General features: G+C 38.1%; 1 protein-coding gene across 1 annotated transcript; it reads left to right on the top strand.

Annotated features, from left to right (window-relative positions):
• The first annotated feature begins 625 nt into the window (after positions 1-625).
• Positions 626-15,913, top strand: LOC117210533 (TWiK family of potassium channels protein 18-like). The gene is made up of 8 exons (XM_033453648.1): positions 626-1,864; positions 3,436-3,908; positions 4,455-4,749; positions 13,461-13,617; positions 13,854-13,932; positions 14,111-14,277; positions 14,990-15,174; positions 15,816-15,913. Exons 2-8 carry the CDS (start codon positions 3,600-3,602, stop codon positions 15,911-15,913), a joined length of 1,290 nt encoding a protein of 429 aa, XP_033309539.1. The 5' UTR covers positions 626-1,864; positions 3,436-3,599.
• Positions 15,914-21,957: the final 6,044 nt, after the last annotated feature.

The raw sequence follows: 21,957 nt of genomic DNA, 5'->3' as shown, positions 1-21,957 counted from the left end.
GGAAGTTGCCAGTCGGGCAGGTCCAGCCCCGTTGAATTCGGTTATTTTTAGCGAAACGCTATTTTCAGTTCGACGTCTACGAAGCGAGTAACAAGGAATCAGTGCACGAGAGAGCCTCGTGGTGGTTTGGCTCGGCTCGTTTTCACGCAATTATCCATGTGGATCGTGAAACACACGCCATTAGACCCTTCCGGGAAATCGAATGCCATCGAGTGTCACGAAACATTTTAATAATATAAATTCTGAAATAAATCATTTAGATAAAATAATGTCAAGTAAATTATGACGTTGAATGGTTCGGTATATGAAAGTTATTACATTAGTGGATTTTAAGTTACACAGAATTAAACATAGCCGATTAAAGGGCAGTTCTTACGGCGAATAAAATTGGAGTTCGTGGATTTTGTTAACGCTTTGTGATTAGCGAATTTGTAATTGAAAATTTGTGCAAAGAAATAGATGTTTGTTTCCAGAAGAATTGGCAGTAGATCGTAGAACGTTGTACCTTTTGGAGATTCGTAGTTTTCTTGGAAAAGATATATTTAAATTATACGTAAAATTACACTTTAATTTTGTTTAAATTATAGAGATTCGATTTATCTTTAAGAAGAAAGCGAAATAAAAGTGAAATAAAGAAAATTATCTTTTTTTTCTTTGGAAGAATTATTATGTTTTTCGATGAATGATTAAAAATTGATAATAACTTTGATGTAAACAGAAAGCGTGGATTTCAAGAAGAGCCGTGATTCAATTGTTCTTGACAATTATCAAAATCGGAAACATCGTGGAACATGTAAGAAGATTCACAAGGAAGAGGAATTGACGTGTCTTCTGGGAGAAAAATGATTTACAAAAAGAAACGTGCAAGTCCAAGAAGAATGGATTCACGCAGCACGTGTCAACACGTGGCGAGTCGTCTCGACAGTGTGTCTGACTCAAAGGCACAGGCTAGTCTATATTTAAAACGCCACGAGGGTATCTAAGTCACTCTGAAAATCCTGAAAACCCCAAGAAAGCGAGGAAGAAAGAAGAAGCAAGAAAGCTAAAAGGTGACGCAAAGATAAAATGCAATACGTAATTCGAATAACGCTCGAATAGCTTCGATCCATAATTTTGCTTGCAAAAGGATTTCCAAAGATCCTTCGAATCTCCAAAGAATCAGTACGACAAAGCTGATCCATTAACGCAAGAAGTAAGATGAAAAGGCCGATAACCTGGACGACTAATTTCAAGTGATCGAAAGCGAACGAAACGAAATTTTCAAAATCGAAAAAGACAGACGACCCATCGAAATCTCTAAAATTCGGCAGAAGCCAAATAAAGCAAAGAACAGGCATAGGTGCGAATCAGAGAAAAACGATAGGAAGGGAATGGAAGTGCAAACCAAAGGGGAACAACTTGGATTAATAAGAGTGATCGAAAAATTCAAGATCGGACGATAAGATAAACGGGATTTTCGCTTCTCGAGAAATTGATCGTTCCTTCGGCGAAACGTATACTACGACCTGACAATAGATTTCGTTAAACTCGTTTTCGATTCTTGGCGGGTCGTGGACGAAGTCGATAGCAGGAGAGAGGTTGTGCATTCGAACGATATAATCCAGGAAAAGGCAGAAGGGACAGGACGACTGGCGATACTGACGTTTCCTATTAAACGGGACCGTGTAATTTTGCTATTGCGCCGGGTCAGCGATCGCGTATAATCGGCGCTCCCCTTTTTAGCATTCTACCGTGTTCCTCCTATTAATTTATCTGGAACGGATCGCGGAGGCCAGAGGTAAGGCAGACTTTTATCCGGAAACGGCCGGTCGGGGGATCGTCATGCGGGCGGACCAAGAGGAATTGGACCTTCTAACCTAAACGGGTACGTTGACGAATAGGGCGTTCGCTTTCGAATGCCTGAAAGCAATGCATGTGTACTATCCTTCGAGAGTATACGAATACACTGGCATATTCGTGATAAGATACATCTCAGTTGCCAAAGCAGGAAGTTAAGATAAATTAAGATGATAATAAATAAAAGGATAAAAAGAACAAGGAGATGACAAAGAATATCAAGTATTATATGTAAAAATTAACAGAGTGAATAAATTGCCAGTATGACTCCAAAGCGATTGCCTGTTCTTGGCAATTTTTGATATAACGTACCTGTAAAATAATACAACGTGTATGATATATTGTTATATAACACAGTATATGTATTTAAAATGTATTCAGATAATATCTTGCCTATTCTTGATCAGACAATCGAGGTTGTTAAAATAGGAAGCAATAAGCATGAACAATAAATAACGTTGCATGTAAAAATGATCATATAACGTTGAAAGAAATAGGGAAAACGATAGGAAACATTAAATATGTAATATTCAACGGACAGATAGATTACGAAAATGATTTTGAAACAATGTCTGTTCTCGACAGTGCATATCATTCGGTACGATATAATAAACTATCGTTCAGAATCTAAAAGACGTTTGATACCGAAGCCGACAAGATCATAATCATAAACTTCTTCTTCTAACTCGAACCAAACTTAAGAGCATAATTAACAAATTGTATAATACGCAGAGAAAAAGAGGAAGACTCTTAAACCTCGTTCCATAGAGTCGTATAGCCAACTAAAAGCCGGAAGAAGGCCAAAACTTGGAGCATACGTTTACTCCGCTCGTGTTACGGAGAAATGAAAAGGGTGGCCCCGAGCTCACGGTCGACACGGTATATGCCTGACTTCTTTTTTTATTTTACGACTGCCACCGAAATACTTTCGTAATGGTGCACGCTGGGCTAGCGTCGCGACGCGGCGTCGGGTATTTCACGCATGTTAGATCTTCGTCGCGTCCAACCGCGACAAACGACCTCCGTCATTACGCAGGAAACTTCGAAATTACGTCTCTTCCCTCGCGTTTGTTACATCTACGATCGGTTCGTTAACCTGACAAACTGACCTCTTAATAATCTCGAAATGGCTACCTTTTACCTTCAACTTTCTTTATTAGATAATCTTATAAGGATTGTCGACCCTTGAAGAAATTTTCTAGTAGACGTTCGAAGAAGAGAGATAGCTTGCTTTCTCAAAGACCCTTGTACATAAAAGTTCGATGCTTTATAACGTTTAATTCTCCGTAATAAACTATTCCTAGATGAAATCGCCGTAACAAACTACCAATATCTCTATGACTTGAGCAAAGATATAAAGAAAAGCAAAGAAAATCTAATAAACCCTAGTAAAATTTCCGTTGCAAATTTCAACAATTTTTCTACAGATATAAACCGCGATAAGTACAGGCAATATTGGCAGCGACCAATACATCCAACGCTTGAACCATACCTCCCTCAGAAAGGCAACATTAATAAAGAAAGAAAAGAAAGTCCTTCGTAAAAACCTTCTAAATTGAAATAAGATCCGTCTTTGAAATCTCACCAATTTCTCTACAGGTACAAAACGTCATAAACAATAACACACCACCATGTACGTGGAATGCTCGTAGCGGACCGCTCTCGAACGGTTCGATAGAGTCAAAGTCAGAAGCGAGTAGAACGAGCGTAAAGTGTGAAAGAAAAGGCAACGATATCTCGAGTGGTCGGATGCCGGATGAAAGATGGAAGGGGATCGAGCATCGTATTCGACGTCCAACAGAAACTGGCAGCGTGGAAATTATCGGGTACGCGGCGGAAGGCGAAGAAAACGAAGACGGAAGCCGTGGGGCGAGAGGATCGCGGACTGGACCAGGGCTCTGATAGCCTTCCTCTTCAGCAACGTCGGTATAGTGTGCCTGGTGGTCGGATATACCATAGCCGGCGCCTTCCTCTTCACCCACATCGAGGGTAGAAACAACCTGGACATCGTCGGGAACGTGATCAGGTTGAGGAACGTGACAGCTGCCACCCTCTGGGAGCTTACGTCCAAGGTAGCCACTTTTTCTTTTATACTATTTCCGTTTCATGGTTTCGAAAGAAAATTTTACTTCAGTTGGTTTTAGTAGGTGCGAGAATTATGGTTGACAATTTTTCTTCAATCAGTGATTTATGGATTTAAAGAAAAAGGTTTGCGGAAAGGAGAAAAAGCTTCCAATATCTTTGTAAACGTCCGTACAATATTATAGCGCGTTATAATATCTCATAAATTCTTGTTAACAATCTTTCTGGACTTGTCGGTAACCTTCGATTTGAGGATTTTCAACTTTTTCATTAACGTCTTAGAAACGTTTTTACGGCAATTAAATCTGGTTCATAGATTTGTGGCATAAAATGGAAGTATTTGGGTACTACGTATATAGGTAAATTTATCGTTATTAAACAAGTACAATTTCCTTGCTGCGTAGTTTAATGTAAAAAGTACGTTTAAAAAATTGGATTAAATTGAATAGACGCGTCCTGAAAGAGAGAATTTTAAAGAGAGAATTAGAACCAACGAAGTTCTTATCCTCTTTATTTGCTTGGTTGGTCACGCGCAGGAGAACGTGTTTTCCGAGAGGATCTGGAAAGCGAAAGTGAAGGCGATCCTCGAGAACTATCAAAAGAAAATGGTAATGGCCATAAAGAATGGCTACGATGGCGGGGAGGAAAACAAAAGGTGGAGCTTCGCTGGAGCATTTCTCTATTCTCTTACGGTGATCACTACTATCGGTGAGTTTACCTTCTTATTACACCTATCTATAAGACATCTTATTAAGACATTTTTATCTCGTTGCACCTCCCATTCTTATTCAGTTTTCTACAATTTAGTTGTAAGAAAGAATTGGATTCAAAGCAAATAAAAAGGAATCTTAATTTCTTTCTTCCATTAAAGAACAGAACCATCGGGCTATAAATATCCTATTTTTATCTTCATATCCTATAACCACTCCATTTTTTGCAATTTGGTTGGAAGAAAGAAGTACAAAGAATGTAGGGAAAGAGGTAAGAAGAAAAAAGCAGATAAAATCTATCGAATGGTGAAACTTCTCTTTCTCCACCGTTTTTTTGTTCAACTTGGTTGAAAGAAAGGAGTGGATCCAGAAATATTAAAAAAAAAAGTAATAGAATTTTCATTACATACGTAAAAGTTTCATTTCCATTTGTTTTTTCTTTTTTTTTTTTTGTTATATGATTGAAAGAAAAAAAGAGATTAAAAAGATAGCTTTATTTTCATAACGTAGACGTTTGATTTTGATTCGGTTCTTTGGACGAAATGGATTTAAAAACGTTACGGAAAATAAGAAAATTACTGTAAGATGAATCTAAAAAAAAAAAAAGAAAAAAACAATACTAGATATAAATATAATATCTAAAAATCGGAAACCTTCGCTGCTACGCTGCCCCAACGCTTCTACTCTCTAGCAATGTGGATTACCATCCATTTCTGCAATTCCATTTACATGCTCATAACCACACCATAAATTACAAACACTTCTAAAAAAAAAAAAAAAAAAGAGAGAGAAATTACTCCGAGTGGGTTCAATTTACCCGCCTGCATAATCATCGTCCTTAACGTTACAAGAAAATTGTACCAACTACTCGAGAGAAGAAAACACCGGGAGAAAAAAATCGAAAAAACAAAGGGGTGAAATAGACGGCAGAAAGTAGAAACATACACGAGAGAAACACGACAGTTTTTGTCGGGACAAAGTTTAATGTTTCGCGTCGGACGAGCCTCGACCTGGCTAACCAGCTTGCAAAAAGAATGGTTAATGCCGAAAAGAGGAACACACGGACGCGAGTGACCTTTAACGTTTGAAATGTAGCCGCCGACTCGAGGAACGAATGTTTTCAAAGTTCCAACGAAGGAAATTGCGATCCAGTTTACCTGTGACCCGCTGGATAAATCTGTTTGCTAGGTTTGGTCCGGCAGGGATCAAACAAAATTGGATTAAGATCTGTGTATGTAAGAGCGTAAAGGGAGATGCGTTTTATTTTATTTCTCTTTTTTTCTTTTTTTTTTATAAGCTGGAGGATATTTACGCGTGTTCTCATCAGCGTGAAGGATAGAGCCTCGGATCTCGCCCTTAAAATATGAAATTTAAATAAATTATAGCGTTCTGTGAGGCTAACGGCTTATTTTAAGCTAAGGGCGTGAGGATATTACGTTTTATATAAAATACTGTGACGCGGAAGAAGGAAAAGTTAGTTTTGTGAATGCTGAACGAATATAATTTCTTTCTCATTAATTCCTCGTTTCAAGATCATATAGTAAGATAGGCAGGTCGATTAAAAGTCGATCGGAATTAACGAAAATTTCCTAGACATACTTCGACGCTTTTAAAAGATTATAACGCGGAGATTAGAAACATATAAAGGGCAAGAACAATTTAAAATTAAAAATATTTTCATAAGAATATGAAATTGCACAAATGTCCGTATAAACTACTTATAGCTTATCGCTGTTTGCCCCCTTTTTTTTATTGATTATTACAATTACGGTTTTCCTCCTGTAGTTGGTGAGTTACGTTAAAGTTTACTGATTTCTGATTTCAACGGGACACAGAGAATCAGAGGATTAATTAATCAGGAACGATACACAGTGTCGATCGGAAGATCGATTAAGATCAACGTCCCAGGGAGTAGCTTCGTTAATCTCAGGAGGTCGACCGATCGGTGACTCAGCTCGGCCGTTAATTAATTTCCGGCCTAACGAAGTCTCTCGTGTATGATTCGCAGCTTGTCGGCTGTCTTCTATGTATACCAAAATCGCTTCCCAGTAACGGCCGCGCCGATTTCTCGACATCCAGGAAATACGAAACTGTCCAACCAGTGTAATTAAGTTCTTCCACTTTTTCCCTTTTCGCGGTTGCTTTAGATATTTTCTATCTCTTGGAATACACGCTTGGCTCCAAGAAGTATCGATTTAAAGGAAATCCGTTGATGGTTTATCGATAAGAAAAGATGAAATGATGCGTCTTGATTAAGTTACTTTTGAAGTTTTAATTCTGATGGGAAAAGTAGGAGTTTCGGGAGAAAAATAGCTTGTGTCTTTCGATAAAGCCTTTTTTCAACTTTGTTCGTTAAAAAATATTCAAGAGATCTCAAGAATATTCGAGAAACTAACAAAATCATCCAAATTCGTCAAATAAATTATTCATAGAGAACAGATATCTATCGCAATATTGGATACGAATCTTTTTATTCGTTCTAAGATTCTATAATCTATCTTTATCTTAAATTTCTAATTATTATTAAATTTTTTCTCATTTTTTAATTCTCTAAAGCTTTCCTCGTTTCTTGTAACGATAAAAAATGTTTCCATACCGATGTGAATTGATCGAGAAAGAAATAACAGATGATATATCGCCTTAATAACACTTAATGCACTAAGAAAACGATAGAAAAAAGGGGTTCTAGTAGTTTGTCAAGAAAACGTGGTGATACAGTATCGGTTTAGATTGTTTGTCGAGCGAAGTACACTCAAGACAGGAGTACCAAAACGGGAATACGAAAACGCGTTAGCCGGAGGTATTAATTATACGAAAAAGCAGCGGGATTCGGCACCGATTGTCAGACGACTTAAAGGATGAAGTCGATAACGAGGCAGACTGGTTTACACGAGGGACTTCGGCTGAGTTTACCTGCAAGTTTGTTCCTCGTTACAGAAATTGCACGTCGTTCGATCATTTGGGTACACACAAACCCCGTTAAACCCCGTTAAAGTTTCGTCGGACTATTATCTTAACTGAAACTCGCTTGGTCGAAAGAGAGAGGCCCGCTAGTCGTAGTTAAAAATATTCCAAGATCACAGATCATTTACCTTCAACGTCTTCAACGCGTATAAACCAATGGTTTTACGGATGGTCCAAAAGTACAGAAATAATTTTTCTTTTTTATTTTTTTTTTTTTTTTAGAGAGAAGTTATTGTTAAATATAGAATCTAAGAATATTGGTTCTTAGATTATTTTTTGAAGGAGAAGATTTGTTACCGGCTTTTTTGGTTTCTTTATAAAAGATATTTATTCCTATAGAGAGCTTTTTATAAACTTAACGCGTGAAAGTTTGTTCCTTTAGATTTTATTTTTACAACGAAATAAATGCCTCCTTTAGATAAAAAAATTTCGTTTCTCTCGCTCGCGAAATCGAGTAGAGTTTCGAAGAAGATTTTTTGTCATTCGTAAGATTAAAATCTGTATGTTAAAGAAATACTCTAATAGCCAAATCCGACGAGCTAAACATAGCCGACGCGATGTGACGGAAATCGAGCGTAGCACGACCTTCGCTCGATGATCTTCGGAGGACGCTTCGAATATGAGTCAATTAATTTCCGATTCAGCGTCGTTGACCGCGTTTTCGAAGGACGTGTTTAGCCCAAGCCAACGACAGTCTGTTCCACGCGATAAAACCGAAAATCCACGATTAAAAACTTTCCAACGATTTTAAATCCGAATAATTTCGCTGCTCGATGTACACTGTCGCTTAAAAGTATGCGAACGATTGTTTATTTTTGACAAAATGTAATTTGGTTAGGAAGTTATAAGCAGAAAAACCCAGGATGATTTTAATCTTTATCAGAGCTATCCGCACGATATTATGACGCGATAAAACTTGGTTTTACAGATTAGCGTACAGTAAACGAATTCACAACTATCCTCGAAGCAGTTCTTGTCAAGTAACGGATAGGATAAAAGAAGATTCACGATGAATTCCGAGAAGAATCGCGTACGAAAGCAGGCCAGATTCACGAAAGTTTGTTTCCATAGGGAGATCAAAATACGAAAAAACTACGATATCGATATAACGAACGCGACCATTCGACGCGCAAATCATTCACCAACGGAAAAATCCCCTGAAAAAGGAATAGTTAATCGATCGTTGAAACATTTATGCGAACCTCGCGAAATACCTGCTGGTATACCGAACATGCTGCACAATATCTTGCAATTACTCTAAATATTGCCAGACTCTAAATGTTGCAGACTCGACGAATCCGATCACGATCGTCCAGTTTTCGTAATAGCGGAAAAGAAATCGTTCCATTCGTCGGCATATGTAACGTATTATTACAAGCACTGCACTTACCTCTTGCATAAATACGGACATATAGCACTCACTCTGTCGTCTTGTTAATTGGCCAGCGTCCCTTCCCCCACTTCTCGAATTTTCCTGATCTAAGTAAGTCTAATTCGCCGCAGGAAGGTAAAAGGCAAAGCCTTATCTTTTAAATCACTTCGTATATTCTTGAAACACCATTAAAAGAATTCCAACGCTTTGCCGAGGTTCCTCCAGAGGCAACGCAAAACGAAGTATATAAATGCTCTTTAGGAGAACGCGGTTTATTGGAAACGTCATTAGAGTCGAAAGATATATATTACATATTCATGAAGTTTAATGAAATTAGTAGCAGTGTACTTTAGGAAAGTTCATCGGTGCTTATTACCTGGCTAGTTATCTTTGTCCTCGGCTCTATGCATAAGGGGCAATGCTTGGCTTGCAGTCAATGAACAAAACAGGACTTAGTAGCGAGGAAAATTGGAGGAGCGGAGAGGAGGGAGTGACGGTGGTTGATTAATAAGGCAATGGAGAGCGAGTGGCGCATCCCTGAGTGTGTGTAGGGGATAAGTGCGGCGACTGTACATAATATATCGCTAATGCCGATGAATGGAACGATTTCCTTTTCGCTATTACGAAAACTGGACTATCACGATCGTATTGGTCGAGTCTCGAACACGTGTGACAATATTTTAGCCGTAAACGCTAATAAGTCTCAAGGTTCGGCTGGACTATGATTCACGCTTATTATATGTACTTCGAATGGCTACTCGAAAAATCAGATGACGTAAATAATAGTACGTTCCAAGCTAAATTTAACGTCGACTATGATACTTCTTTTTTAGGCAAAAACAAAAGAAGGCCACTGGCGTTGGTAGATCGAGGGAATTAACGAGGGGAACTTTTATCGCGTTACAGGCGATACAGGTATAGGTGAGCGCGCGCGTGCACGCGACCTTTCAATTAATTCCCGGGGGCCTCTCGTCCCTTCCTCGCCCATGTCCCATCACCCTCTTCTGGGTTCGAGACGAGACCCAGCTATCCACTTTATCTCAACCGTGATTACAGGCTAGCAGCATCAGCCTAAAAGGGTAGGCTAGTCGACAGGCAGATCGATTCGCGAGCCGACCGTAGCCCGGCTAACGATAACCGCTTTCGGAACGTGTGAAAATTTTCGAGGACACGCCAATTTAATCGCTACTACAGTGGTGGACTTGCGTTGTACAGGGGATCCGGGGATCAGATAGTCGATCGATGGTAGTACCTTATATCTTGTTCGATTCGCAGGATTCGATTGTTCAGGCCAGTGGCTCTTAATCCAGCGTATGAGCAAAAACTTTCAGGAATACGCTGATTGCTTACCAAAATGTTTATAATTTTATAAAAAATGTTCAATATTTATGCCACTTTTCTCTTTATCGATATATGAACAACGGTGGGAATAAAACCACGTATAAGATGTATAAAGCATAAAACCGCTGATCTATGAGATTCATAAAAATATGAATTACTATAAAAATCTATAACCTACTCATAATACCGATATATATATATATACTTGTAATTCATTGATAACGGCACATCGATTAAACGCAAATGGAATACGAATTAGCGTTTCGTGGTAAAATGATCAGAGTCGTCAAAGGGAGCACTCGGAAGTTTCGTGGACCGATACGAAACGCATAAATCATCGAGGATCCGCGTAATCAGCGTCGCGTGGCGCTCATTGACGGATCGAGGACATTAGTGACAGTGTAACATGACGCAAAGGAATTATTGGTGATTAACCGAAAGTACTGGGAACCGATGTGTCTTGGTAGGCCAACGGGACGTGCTCGTTACACTAGAACCGGATAATTTCACCGTGGGTCAACCAATCAATTATCAAGATTAATCGCAGCACGCCCGATAATTTGCGACAACGCTTTATTTGACCAGCGAATTTATTAATAATTCAACGTAGTCGATAGTAGTCCCTCTTGTATTTCTGACTCTTCCCGTTACGATAGAACCTTGACTATCCGAATTTAATCACGTTATATCAGACCGTCGAATTTTTCAAGCAATCAATTATACGTACAATCGTATAATAATTATATCGATGCGTAAGTATAAGTAATTTTGTAACAAAGTGCAGAGTTTTTAGTTTTCGAGTCAGATACACAGAATTCGCTCGTCGATAGATCGTCTTTAGCGTTTATTTAATAAAATGTTGTAGGGTTTCCTTTTACTACGATTATTATTGCTATACAATTTTGTCGAATGTATAATAATATCGTATAATAATACATAGTTTTATTACAAATTGTACTACTTCTCAAACCTAACTTAGAAACATAATGTTGCCAAAAATAACTTGGACCAAATTATAAACTCACTGCCATGTTTTCATAAAACGCTTGAATGTCGCGAAGAAAAATTCTCAAGAGGTTGGTGCTTAATAGAAAATTCAATAAACGGGAAGAAAACCGTCGATATCAGCGCATACAAAGACATAAGGTCCCTCGAAATCGCTTTACCACTGGAATTTAATCACCCAGCACCGTTCTCCAGGCCGGATACCGGAAACCCAAAGCCTCTGACGGCTCGCGCAGCGCTAAACAAATCATCGTGCCGTGAATCGCCGATAAATTATAATAAAGCGGCTTGGAACGTAAATACTCCGAGGCTGGTTTCCGGCTGTATTGGCCTCTCCGTGCTCTCCCGGTGTTTTCGAGATATCGATGTTTTCCGTTTTCACGCATACGCGTTCTCGCTACATACACAAAGTGGATCAAGTATCTATTCTATACAACGTGGGTCTAAATTCGTAGTAGCAGCGAAGCTAGGAAGATTGTATGGCTCGAAACAAGACGAAAATCAAGAATAACAAAATTATGTCGAAGGTTTCATTTTTGTGAAAATGGGATTTGGAAACCTGCCAAGTATGCGTGTACATGGCTAATTCCCGATTGGGTAAGAGCGGTTCTTGGAAAATTAAAAATTCCATAACTAACAACTTTGAAAATTTGAAAATCGTTGAAACAAACAGCTCAGAAATATCGAGATTTCGAAGTTTAACGAACAAAAGATTTGAAAGGTTATAAATTTCATAGTTCAGACATTTGAAAACGTGAAAATTTTTGAATTCGAAGATTCGGGAACTTGGGGATGTAGAAACGTAACAAACGAGAGATTCGACAAACTAGAAATTCGGAAATTTGGAAGTTTTTCGATTCGGAGGTTCGGATATTTGGAAATTTAGAAATCTAACGAACAAAAGACTCGGAAAATTGGAAATTTGATAATTTAGAGAATTTGTAGTTTGAAAATTTAGAAATTTGGAAATGTAGAAATTTGAAAAATTAAAAAATTGATCGGTTTGTAGAATTAGAATACGAGAATTTTCCGAAGTTTGCAGAAGTAGACTTCGGACGCCAGAAAGCAATGTAAAAAGGGTAAACAACTTTAACGTCCACGATTCTCGGATATTCACGGCTCTTTTCGCCTTTCGTAATCCTTCGAATACGATCCATAATTTGATGGAACGAGATTCCCAGAAGGGTTGCTCGTAAAATCTCGGCTGGAAAATGATCGTGGGCGATATCGTCGGAAACTTTTGACTTCCCTTCAGCGATCTTTACGACGCTCGACAGGTGTCGAAGGGTCGACGGTAACTTATAGTCGATTAAGTAATTAATATCGTACTCTCGCGAGAACACGCTCGATCAGGCATTCCTTTCTTTTTATAGTCAACGCGCGTTCAACTTTACACTTGGTGACTGACGACCGTTGATTCTGAGAGGGGATTTTAATTAAAATACTCGCGGTTGATGCTGTTACAAAATGTTACCGAACTGTAGATAAGATCAGGTATTTTGTTTTTTTTTTTTTTTTTTATTTGGATTTTCTAAATCGAATCTGCTTAAAGATTATAGACAGGTGCAGCAACTCGCGAAAGTATTGGAACATTTACCACGGAAAAGGATATAGTAGAACTCCATTTATCAGAACTTGTCGGAGAACAAACAGTTTATATACAATTGGAGTTCGTATAATAGGAGCTCATCAATTATCTCTGCCATTTACCATTTTTCGCTCATATAATAGGAACTCGAGTTCAGATAAATGAATTCAACCAGCAAAAGTTCATTTAATCGGGCATTAACTAAAATTTTGTTCGGACAAACGGAGTTTATAATAAATAGAATTCTACTGTAAATATATCGCGCCTCTTATTACAATATCATGAATGATTCGACAGATTATAGAGATCCATAATTGAACGCAAAATCGTTATGCAATTGTGAAGATGATGAATCAAGTTCAGAGCGTAATTACGTTATTATACCATATTTGTTATAACAGTCGTTATTATAATCTGATGTTTTTAACATAACTAAGAGAAAGAGAAAGACACAGTCGATACATTTTCGTCACGAACAAGTGAAAATTTTTGTGTTCGCGGCTTTTTTCAATGAAACGAAAGGAAGGATACGGAAGAAACGGCGACTTTTCTTGTTTCGCAGGTTACGGAAACATTTGTCCAAAGACGAAATGGGGCAAAGTGGTGACCATAGTGTACGCCATAATAGGCCTGCCACTTTTCTTGCTATATCTAAGCAACATCGGTGACATTCTTGCGAAAAGCTTCAAATGGACGTACGCTCGTTGCTGTCTGTGCAAGTAAGTATTCTCCTTTTCTTCTTATTTCGTTTTATTTCATCCATTTCTACTTTTATTGGATCGTTAGCGGAAACCTTAAAATTCGATTTGTGAAACCATCGTTGTTACATCGATCTACTTAATTGTTCAAGGATTAAAGAAATTTGCTTTTTCTTTTCTTTTAGATCCAGAGAATTCTGGTACTTTTGCTTCTTTTTCCTTCGATACGGATTTTTTCTTTCTTTTTTTCTTTAAAGATGTCGCAGAAGGCCATTAGAAACGATGCCAAGAGGAAATACTCGTGATGACGCGGATGTAAGGAGAAATCATTGGCAAGTAAGTTTCGTGTTAAAATTTCGTTAACGCGTACTCGTAAATCGATATGTAAGTTTCCTTTGTATTAGGAAAGTAATATTCGCGAAAAATTCTGTACTCGCGCAAAATTCTCGGACAAATAATTATAAAATCAGGAAACGGTAGAATTTTACGATAATATAGAGGCATTTGTCGATAGATGGTCGACATAGATGGAGGAGAAATTGATTCGTTCAGCGTGGACAAGAATATTTCCTTGGAAAAACACGATACGAAAGAGGAAAATGACGATGACAGTAATAGCAGTAGCTATGATCCTCAACAAGTCACTGTACCTTTGACGCTATGTGTCGCCATAATGGTCGGGTGAGTCGATAATATTTAATTAACCCGTATTTACAAGTACTTTTGACTAAGTAAATGATTGAAACATATAAATATTGATAAATATTGAAACGTGTAATAAATAAAGTTTTGTATCGAGAGTTGATATCCGCTACATGTAAATTAGAAAAAGCTAAAATATAATGATAAACACTAAATGTTTATATCAAATTAGATTAACTTAAGGAACCTAAGTTATAAACTAGCTATATAAATATAAATATAAATAAGCTATAAACCTTAAATATCGTGGTGACCGAATATAAATCATACTCTGCAGCACACCATTAAGTGAAATTATTATTTTGGATATTGATGAAGTTTCTTGAAGAACGATATCTCTCCTTGGTTGAAAGAAATATAGATCTTAATATTCTTGGCAAAGAAAATTTCCTTTTCTGATAAAATACGATGTAAAAAAATTATGAATCTCTCCAATAAAAAAACGCACCAGCAAAGTATATCATACGTAATTAACCCTCTGATATATTACGATTATTAGCGTCAATTTTATAAAAATATCAAAATACAAACCGACTATAATCATAATGTCACGAAATTAATCACAGACACGAATTAACAAATTCTCAAATTATCTTATTCGTCGATTTAAAACGGAAAATTTGTTATTCGTTGATCTATCGAAGGAAAATCGCGATTACGAACGATCGTGTTATTTGGAGGGACTTTTCAGGTACATTTGGGCCGGAGCCATCTTGTTTTCCGAATGGGAAGACTGGAACATGTTGGACGGTTCTTATTTCTGCTTCGTCTCCCTGTCGACCATAGGTTTCGGCGACATCGTGCCGGGTGACAAAATCTACGCGGCCCAGGGCCTCGATTTATCCTTCATCTTCTGCTCCATGTACCTAATGCTCGGTGAGTGCAGACCGACCTCACAATTTTATCGGTTTCGACGTTTAATGCTTCCAATTCCCTACGGACATTCACTTTTTCCATCCTCGTCCACTTTTGTCTTCTTTCTCTTCTCCTTTCTATCTTTAGATAAATAAAAATCACGTACATTCTTTAAGTTTTCCAGTTACCAATTCGTAATTTGTCTTGCGAATGGATTACAAAAATTTTATTCTACATTTCCCATCTGTTTTTCGTCTTTCTCGGTTTGCAGCAATCTTTAACGTATACGGATATCGCGTTTTTAATTTTTGTATAACGTTTCAGAATTTTGATACACTTAACTCGCATATCATTTAAAATATTTAAATTATATTCCAGCAAAGGAATTCTCGATATTCGCAATATCAAATGAAATATAAATAAATAAAATATCAAATATCAAATAAAAGTAAAACGTGAAATTGTAAATACAATTTTATATCGTTTTTTTAAGAAATAAAATGTATGTATAGTACAGCGGATATCATATTTTTTATCTTTCGAAAATTAAAACGATCTCCCCTTTCAAATATTTGACATTTACATTTACAAGACTTCAAAATACATGAAATTCAATTTTAACCAAAATATTTTCCATTTTTTTGATTTGTTTTTTCATAAAGGTCCACCACTTTTCCTAGATACCATCTACGACAAGGGCAACCTCCCGTATAGATCTTTGAGTCCACTGGACGAGTGTTTCGTCTCGTGTCCTGTTTGAATTGATATTTGCGAAAGGGTCGAACCGTGTCACCGTGACGAAATTCTAACGGCAGTTAATGTGTGTCGCGATTTAATAGTTCTATTCAGGCCGGTTTCCAAGCACACGGACTTGACGACACGACAACGAACGTTTCGCTTAACAACGTTCTCGTTGATCCGATTCATTGAACGAATAATGTAATACAAGCTCGGAGGAACTGCGCGCTCCATTTTATCCTATAAATAAACGCATTTACGAACGATCGATTTCGATCCACGTATTGATCCCGACAGAGACGTCTGCTTCTACCGTGATTTATCACTACGTCATTCAATCGTGTTTGAAATTTGAGAACAGATTGCTATTGTTCCCCTTGTTTTATCTGTTTCTGTGATCGGCACATCGCAGAAATCAGTTTCTCGCTTATTTTTATGAAACGAATTATATTACTTTATTTCTATACCTTTTTTTTTTAGCAAAGTGCAAGGTGGATGTTGATGCAGATGCTGCTTTCAACGTTTTTTTTCTTTTTTTCAAATATCGAATATATATTCCATATCTTGTTATATTCACAAATATGTACAAGATGTACAGTCTCGAAGCAGCCATTTTTCCAATAATCGCACGAAATGGATCGGCCTCGACTCGGCTACAAACTGCGATAAAGGAATTTTTCAAGAATTTACTTTCTCGATAAACTAGGTCTAAGGATTGTACACGCTGTATAGGCGCATGTATATTTTCTTCGCTTCGAACGATCGAGATTCAGAAACGCCGTACGCGTAGATTCGAATGTCCGTCATCCGCCAGGCAAAGATCAAATATTTTTTTCGAGCTTTTTTTCTTACGATCGTTTCATCTTTGTTAACGAAAGGCTTCGTTTACGGATTCAGCTTTTATTAGAATATTCATTAATTGAAAGCTATCATCAGAGTAGAAACCAACGAATCTCTTTAAATCCTAAAAGCTTCGTGGAAAAAAGCCGCGGAACGAATGAAAAATAAAATCGTCCACTCCATCGATCAGAAAACTATCGATGCACGGCACACCAACACATATTTGAGCAAGTTTTCGCTGGACGAACATCGAAACCGTCGCCGTAATTGTTTCTTTGGCAACGTGACAATTGGATCGCCGCGGATTTCCGCTGGAAACACGATGTCGCGTGGCCAGACTTGGTCGTTTTCAAAGAGATCGACAGCTTTAATTTGGCCAACGGTACGAAATATTCACTTCAAACAGTATCCATTCACTGGTTAAATTTCCACAGGGGGCATATACCGATAATATCACGTATACATAGAATATTTCGTAAAAATGTTTGTCGAAAAGTTCGTATTATTGTACGAATTCCGATAGTGGTATATTTTCGATTCTTTAGTTTTGTCGATTCCTGAAGTTGAAACTTGAAATCGAGAGTTTAATACGAATTTGCCTGTCTTTGTCTTTATCCAATTTTTCAAAAATTCACGAGAATTTCATATATTTTGTCCTGACAGCCGCCAAGAGGTTGAAGCACTCTAAACCATAAGCTTTTTAATTTTAATCTTCGCAAAATATTATATTATATTTACGCACATTTTTCTAACCATGTTATCTGAATCGTTCACGCTGTTAAAAACGCTTTTATCCACGAGATTTATCTTGTTCCAATCGCTCTAAGAAATTTAGCGAAACGTAGGTCTCATCGATGGTCACCGTGGGCGGTCAACGTCTCGATGATAAATAAAAATCTTCCGTCGTTTAAAATTCGTCGATTGTTCGATGCTGGCACGATCGTAGGTGCACACTTACGTGGTGTCGTGGTTAATGAATCGAGGGCCAAAGTGTCGCGAAGCGTGTCAAGGGTCAGGAGGATCGATTGCTTTTTAGCCGTCCGCCACTTTGTACGTGGCCAGACAAAAGTTTGACAACTAGCCCGAATTCTTCTTTCTATTTTAGCTTTTTTGAGGTTTACCCCGTGTCGTATCACAGGTAGTAGAGAAATTCGATTTTTCGATTGGCGTTTATGCGGCAATGGGAACGAGTCTCTTTGAAGCGGAGCTTTTTTCGAGTAGCGAATCGAATCCACGGCCATTTTATAGCCGTTCCTGTCTGAGCGTTGGTTTACACCGAGTGGACGTCGATCGAGCATGGATATTATTATATTATAGTACTATAAAAAAAAAAAGAAAAAAATAGAAAATTGTGCTATCATACAAGAATCGTTCAAGAAACAAAGGAAATATAATTCTTCGTATCAAGCAGAACAAATCTTTTCGTTTATTCTCTTTTCCTTTGGAACGATGCTAGACATTGTCGTATTATAATGTTCTAAAGATTAGAAAATTACACTACAAGTACTCTTCGAGAAAACAAAGAAAGTCTCGAGTCTTTTCGTTATTATAGCACGCGGATATTATTATAGCACAATAGTTTGGCAAATAGAAAATTGCGTTATAAAAATCCTCGAAGAAGCAAAGAAAGTATGATTCTTTGATCTCGACGCGTCAAGTCCATTAATTTCGAAAGAATATACGAGGACAGATTGAAAAGTTTTCGGAATAACGATAACAATAACAAATAAAGCAACATCTAGCCGGCGATTCTGGAAACTTTTCAACCCGCTCTCGTAACGAAACAATCTACTCACCTTTTTCGCGAGAATTCTCTTTACGTGTAAATTCAAAGATTCGCGAAACTAACATAAACTGAATGTAACCTTCATTTACAGAGGTAAACATTTGTAAAGTAAAAGGTAGCACTGAAAGTAACGTCAACTTGCCAGTAGGCACAAACATCGTTAAAAATAGACTAACAGCAAAGTAATACGTTTTAGGTATGGCATTGATCGCGATGTGCTTCAACTTGATGCAAGAGGAAGTGATCGCGAAGGTGCGCGCGTTCGTGCGTACCATTAAATACATATTCCGATGCGACAGGTGACCATAACCGGTCTCAGCCACGTTCTGCTCCTCTACGACGCTCGGTAAGTCGAAACTCGTTTCGTTTTATTCATGATACACAGTTTCGTTCGAAGCAAATCGTACTTTGAGATCGGTCCTCCAGAGAACACGCTGTCCGAACGAATCGGAAATTTAAGTAGACGCGCGTCAGGTGTCAGAAATATTTTCAAGAAAACGCGAAATATTAGAAATCGCGTGATTCTGATGGAAAGAAAAGGATATAACGCAATATTAACGCAATAATTCGCGGATTTATTTGTACGTAGCAGATGGCGACGATGTCGATTATAACGATATAGCGAAGAAGCAACGTTTGTAACTTTATGCACAATATATAAGAAGATTAGTGAAAATATCCAATGTTCCCATGCCTTGTTTCTATGCAAAGATTTCACTTTCGATTGTTTCTTCCGTGCTAAACGTATAAACTAAAATGTCACAAAAGTAGTGTTTCTTAATTTCATTTCAAGTTTTGACGGCTTTTAGTTCGCTCGAAGCTCGCTCGTATCGAAAGCGGAACACGGGTGGACAGCTCTCTAGTAAAATTACGAAAAATAAGAAACTAAAAAAAAAAAAATAACTCGGTATCGAACGGAATTTGCGTTATGCCTTAATCTCGCCTTAGAGAGAACCACAGAAATCCTTGGGACGCGATAAATGCGATATACGCGCGAGCTATTTTCGAAAAAATGTGCTGTCTTCCGGCGAAAGCACGCGGCGCGAAGAAACGAGGAGAGAAGTTGTTTCTCTCGGCGGCGAATCGCAGAATAGATAAAGAAGAGGCAAAAAGAAGATAGTAGGTGAAAAATGAAGCCTTCTTTCGAGAGGAAATATAATGGGGGCGTGAAACGATCGATCGACGGGAATTTAGCGCGCCGAAAGATCGAGCTGAAACGCTCGTTTACGCTTTCAAAGACATTGCTTTCATTTCCTCCGAGCGATGGAATATCCAGCCGGGGCAAAGAAAAGCGTTAAAAATGGAAGATTTCATTATTATGCGACACCGTCTACAGTTTCATTAAATACCCAAGTTATTAACCGGGGTTATTAATTTTGTTCCTCGCTTTTGTTCTTATTACGAGATTTATAATTGCATGGAAAATTGTGGATGGATGTGATTAAGATCTTCCTCATTTTGTTCTCGAAGAACGAGATTTAACAATCTGGCCACTCGTGCACGATAATTAACCAAATAATAATTAGAGAAATTGGAAACTAGAAGCACATTGACATCGGCAGACGCGAATCGGCGTCTTGTGTTTTTCGAGCGTTACCGACGGCAGACGTAAAACGACGTTTTTTATTTTTTCAAGCGTTGCCGCATATTCCATTTGCATACTTGTCTTGCAAAATTGCGCGGCATAGAAGACTAGGTGCTTGCGGCAGCGTACCGACGTCGAAGTCTTAATTAGGATCGCTTTGGCTATGATAAGTAGCAAAATAAAAAAGTCAATAAACTGTTCCGGTATTCGTCCAATTTATAAAGAAGAAATATATTTGTATATAAAATTCTAATTACAAATATTTTAGGTAATTTTACTGAAAGTGACGAAGAAGCTGGTCGTTTCCAGACGCTATCGCCTTAACACGTTCTTCTAGAGAATAGAACTCGGAAAAAATGACTTGGAAGAAAGAAAGTCATAAATCATAACGCTCGTCGTTCCGACACAACTAACTTTATCCTACAATTTTTTGTATCGGCAGAAATAATTACGGTATCTATAGGTGCAAGACAAACGACTAACGCTTCGGACAGTCGAGAAAAAAGCTGGAGAGACAATGGCTTAAAATACGTTGCCATAAGTATTCGCAAACGTTTGGAGATTGATAGAAAAAAAGATCGTCTAAAAATTCCTCCTTCTCAAATACACTTTTATACGTGTACGTTGCTTTTTCGCTAAGCCTCTCGAGTATTCCGTCGATATATGTATACGGTATACAGTGATAGTGGAATATCCTCTTGAAACGATGGGCTGCTTTCTCTGAAAGCGAAGAAAGAAAACGCTTATGCTTATTTTTCTCGGCCAGGCTTCTGTGTGCTCGCTCCAAAGATGCACTAATGCCTGATTTCTTCGAGAAGAGTTTCGTGGTCGTCGCTAAAGCGACTTCACCCGGGGCTATGTCTCTCTAAAGCGGCCTTTAATGGCCGAAAAAGACGACACGGTCTAACGAAAGTTCGTGATATTCGCTGATTCGCTAGCAACACTCCAGACATCCTCGACACATCCTCGAAAAACCTATTCTACTCCAAATACGAAGGTTTATTTAAGTCGTAGAATTTCAGTGACCGTTCGCTTCGTGCGAAACTTTGAGCAAAGGAGAACGATTTTATAAGAAAATTCGAACGATTTCTTACAGGTTATCATTCAACGAAGATTATAAACTTTTATAATATTAACTTTGATTTTAGCAAAAGTCGACTGCCGCGATAATCACAAATATTTGCTTGCTTCCGAGCGAAACTGCTTTATCTTTGAATAGGATAATCGCGAGATAAGTTTAATGTTGTTCGATGAACATATTTCTACGGAAAAACGAATCTTTTACGTTTTTCGCTGAGAATTACCATGTAATTCACGGTACATGACTGAAGCGCCGATTCCAAATTGCAAACATACGGATTTCCAAATACAAATTGCATTGCTTTAAACACCGTATTAAAGCATCAGGTAGCTAACGCTACGATATACGCTCACGGAAAAGATTATGAAACAAAGGATTAAAGGATTAGAGCAGAAAATCAGTGAATGGAGAAGCGGCCATGTTCTCGTGAAGGGGTACACGCGTGAAAATTATGATTCTATCGGAATCGACGCGACGTTTGTTGGGCAAACAGCGAAGAGGAAAAGATGATTTTCGTTTCTCCTTCTTTCTCCCTTTCCCTTCGTTTCTCTCCCTCCCTCTCTGGGGAAAATTTGAAAGAGCGGAGAGCATGAAAGGGGCAGAAAATAAAGGGACCACAATCGTCGAAGGTACAAAGACGAGTTCTTTGAAATTCCAACGCCCGGCTTGGTCGAGAGAAAAAATTAAAAAAAGACGTCGTAGGCACTTCGAACTAAAAGAGGAAAAGAGAAGAGAGAGGAGAGACGCAGCGAATTACCTTGTACGGAACGTTAT

This window comes from Bombus bifarius, unplaced genomic scaffold (genome assembly GCF_011952205.1).
Source record: "Bombus bifarius isolate JDL3187 unplaced genomic scaffold, Bbif_JDL3187 scf7180000008206, whole genome shotgun sequence".
NCBI lineage: Eukaryota > Metazoa > Arthropoda > Insecta > Hymenoptera > Apidae > Bombus > Bombus bifarius.
The sequence above is the reverse complement of the archived record's forward strand: the minus strand, read 5'-3'. Positions and strand labels throughout refer to the sequence as shown.

What these genes read in the sequence shown, in the direction of transcription:
- LOC117210533 (XM_033453648.1), top strand. Translation starts at nt 3,600, where the DNA reads ATGGAAGGGGATCGAGCATCGTATTCGACGTCCAACAGAAACTGGCAG. An exon ending in TAAGGAGAAATCATTGGCAA is followed by an intron (nt 13,933 to 14,110) that starts GTAAGTTTCGTG and finishes ATTTGTCGATAG; the next exon opens with ATGGTCGACATAGATGGAGG. An exon ending in TGTGTCGCCATAATGGTCGG is followed by an intron (nt 14,278 to 14,989) that starts GTGAGTCGATAA and finishes GGGACTTTTCAG; the next exon opens with GTACATTTGGGCCGGAGCCA.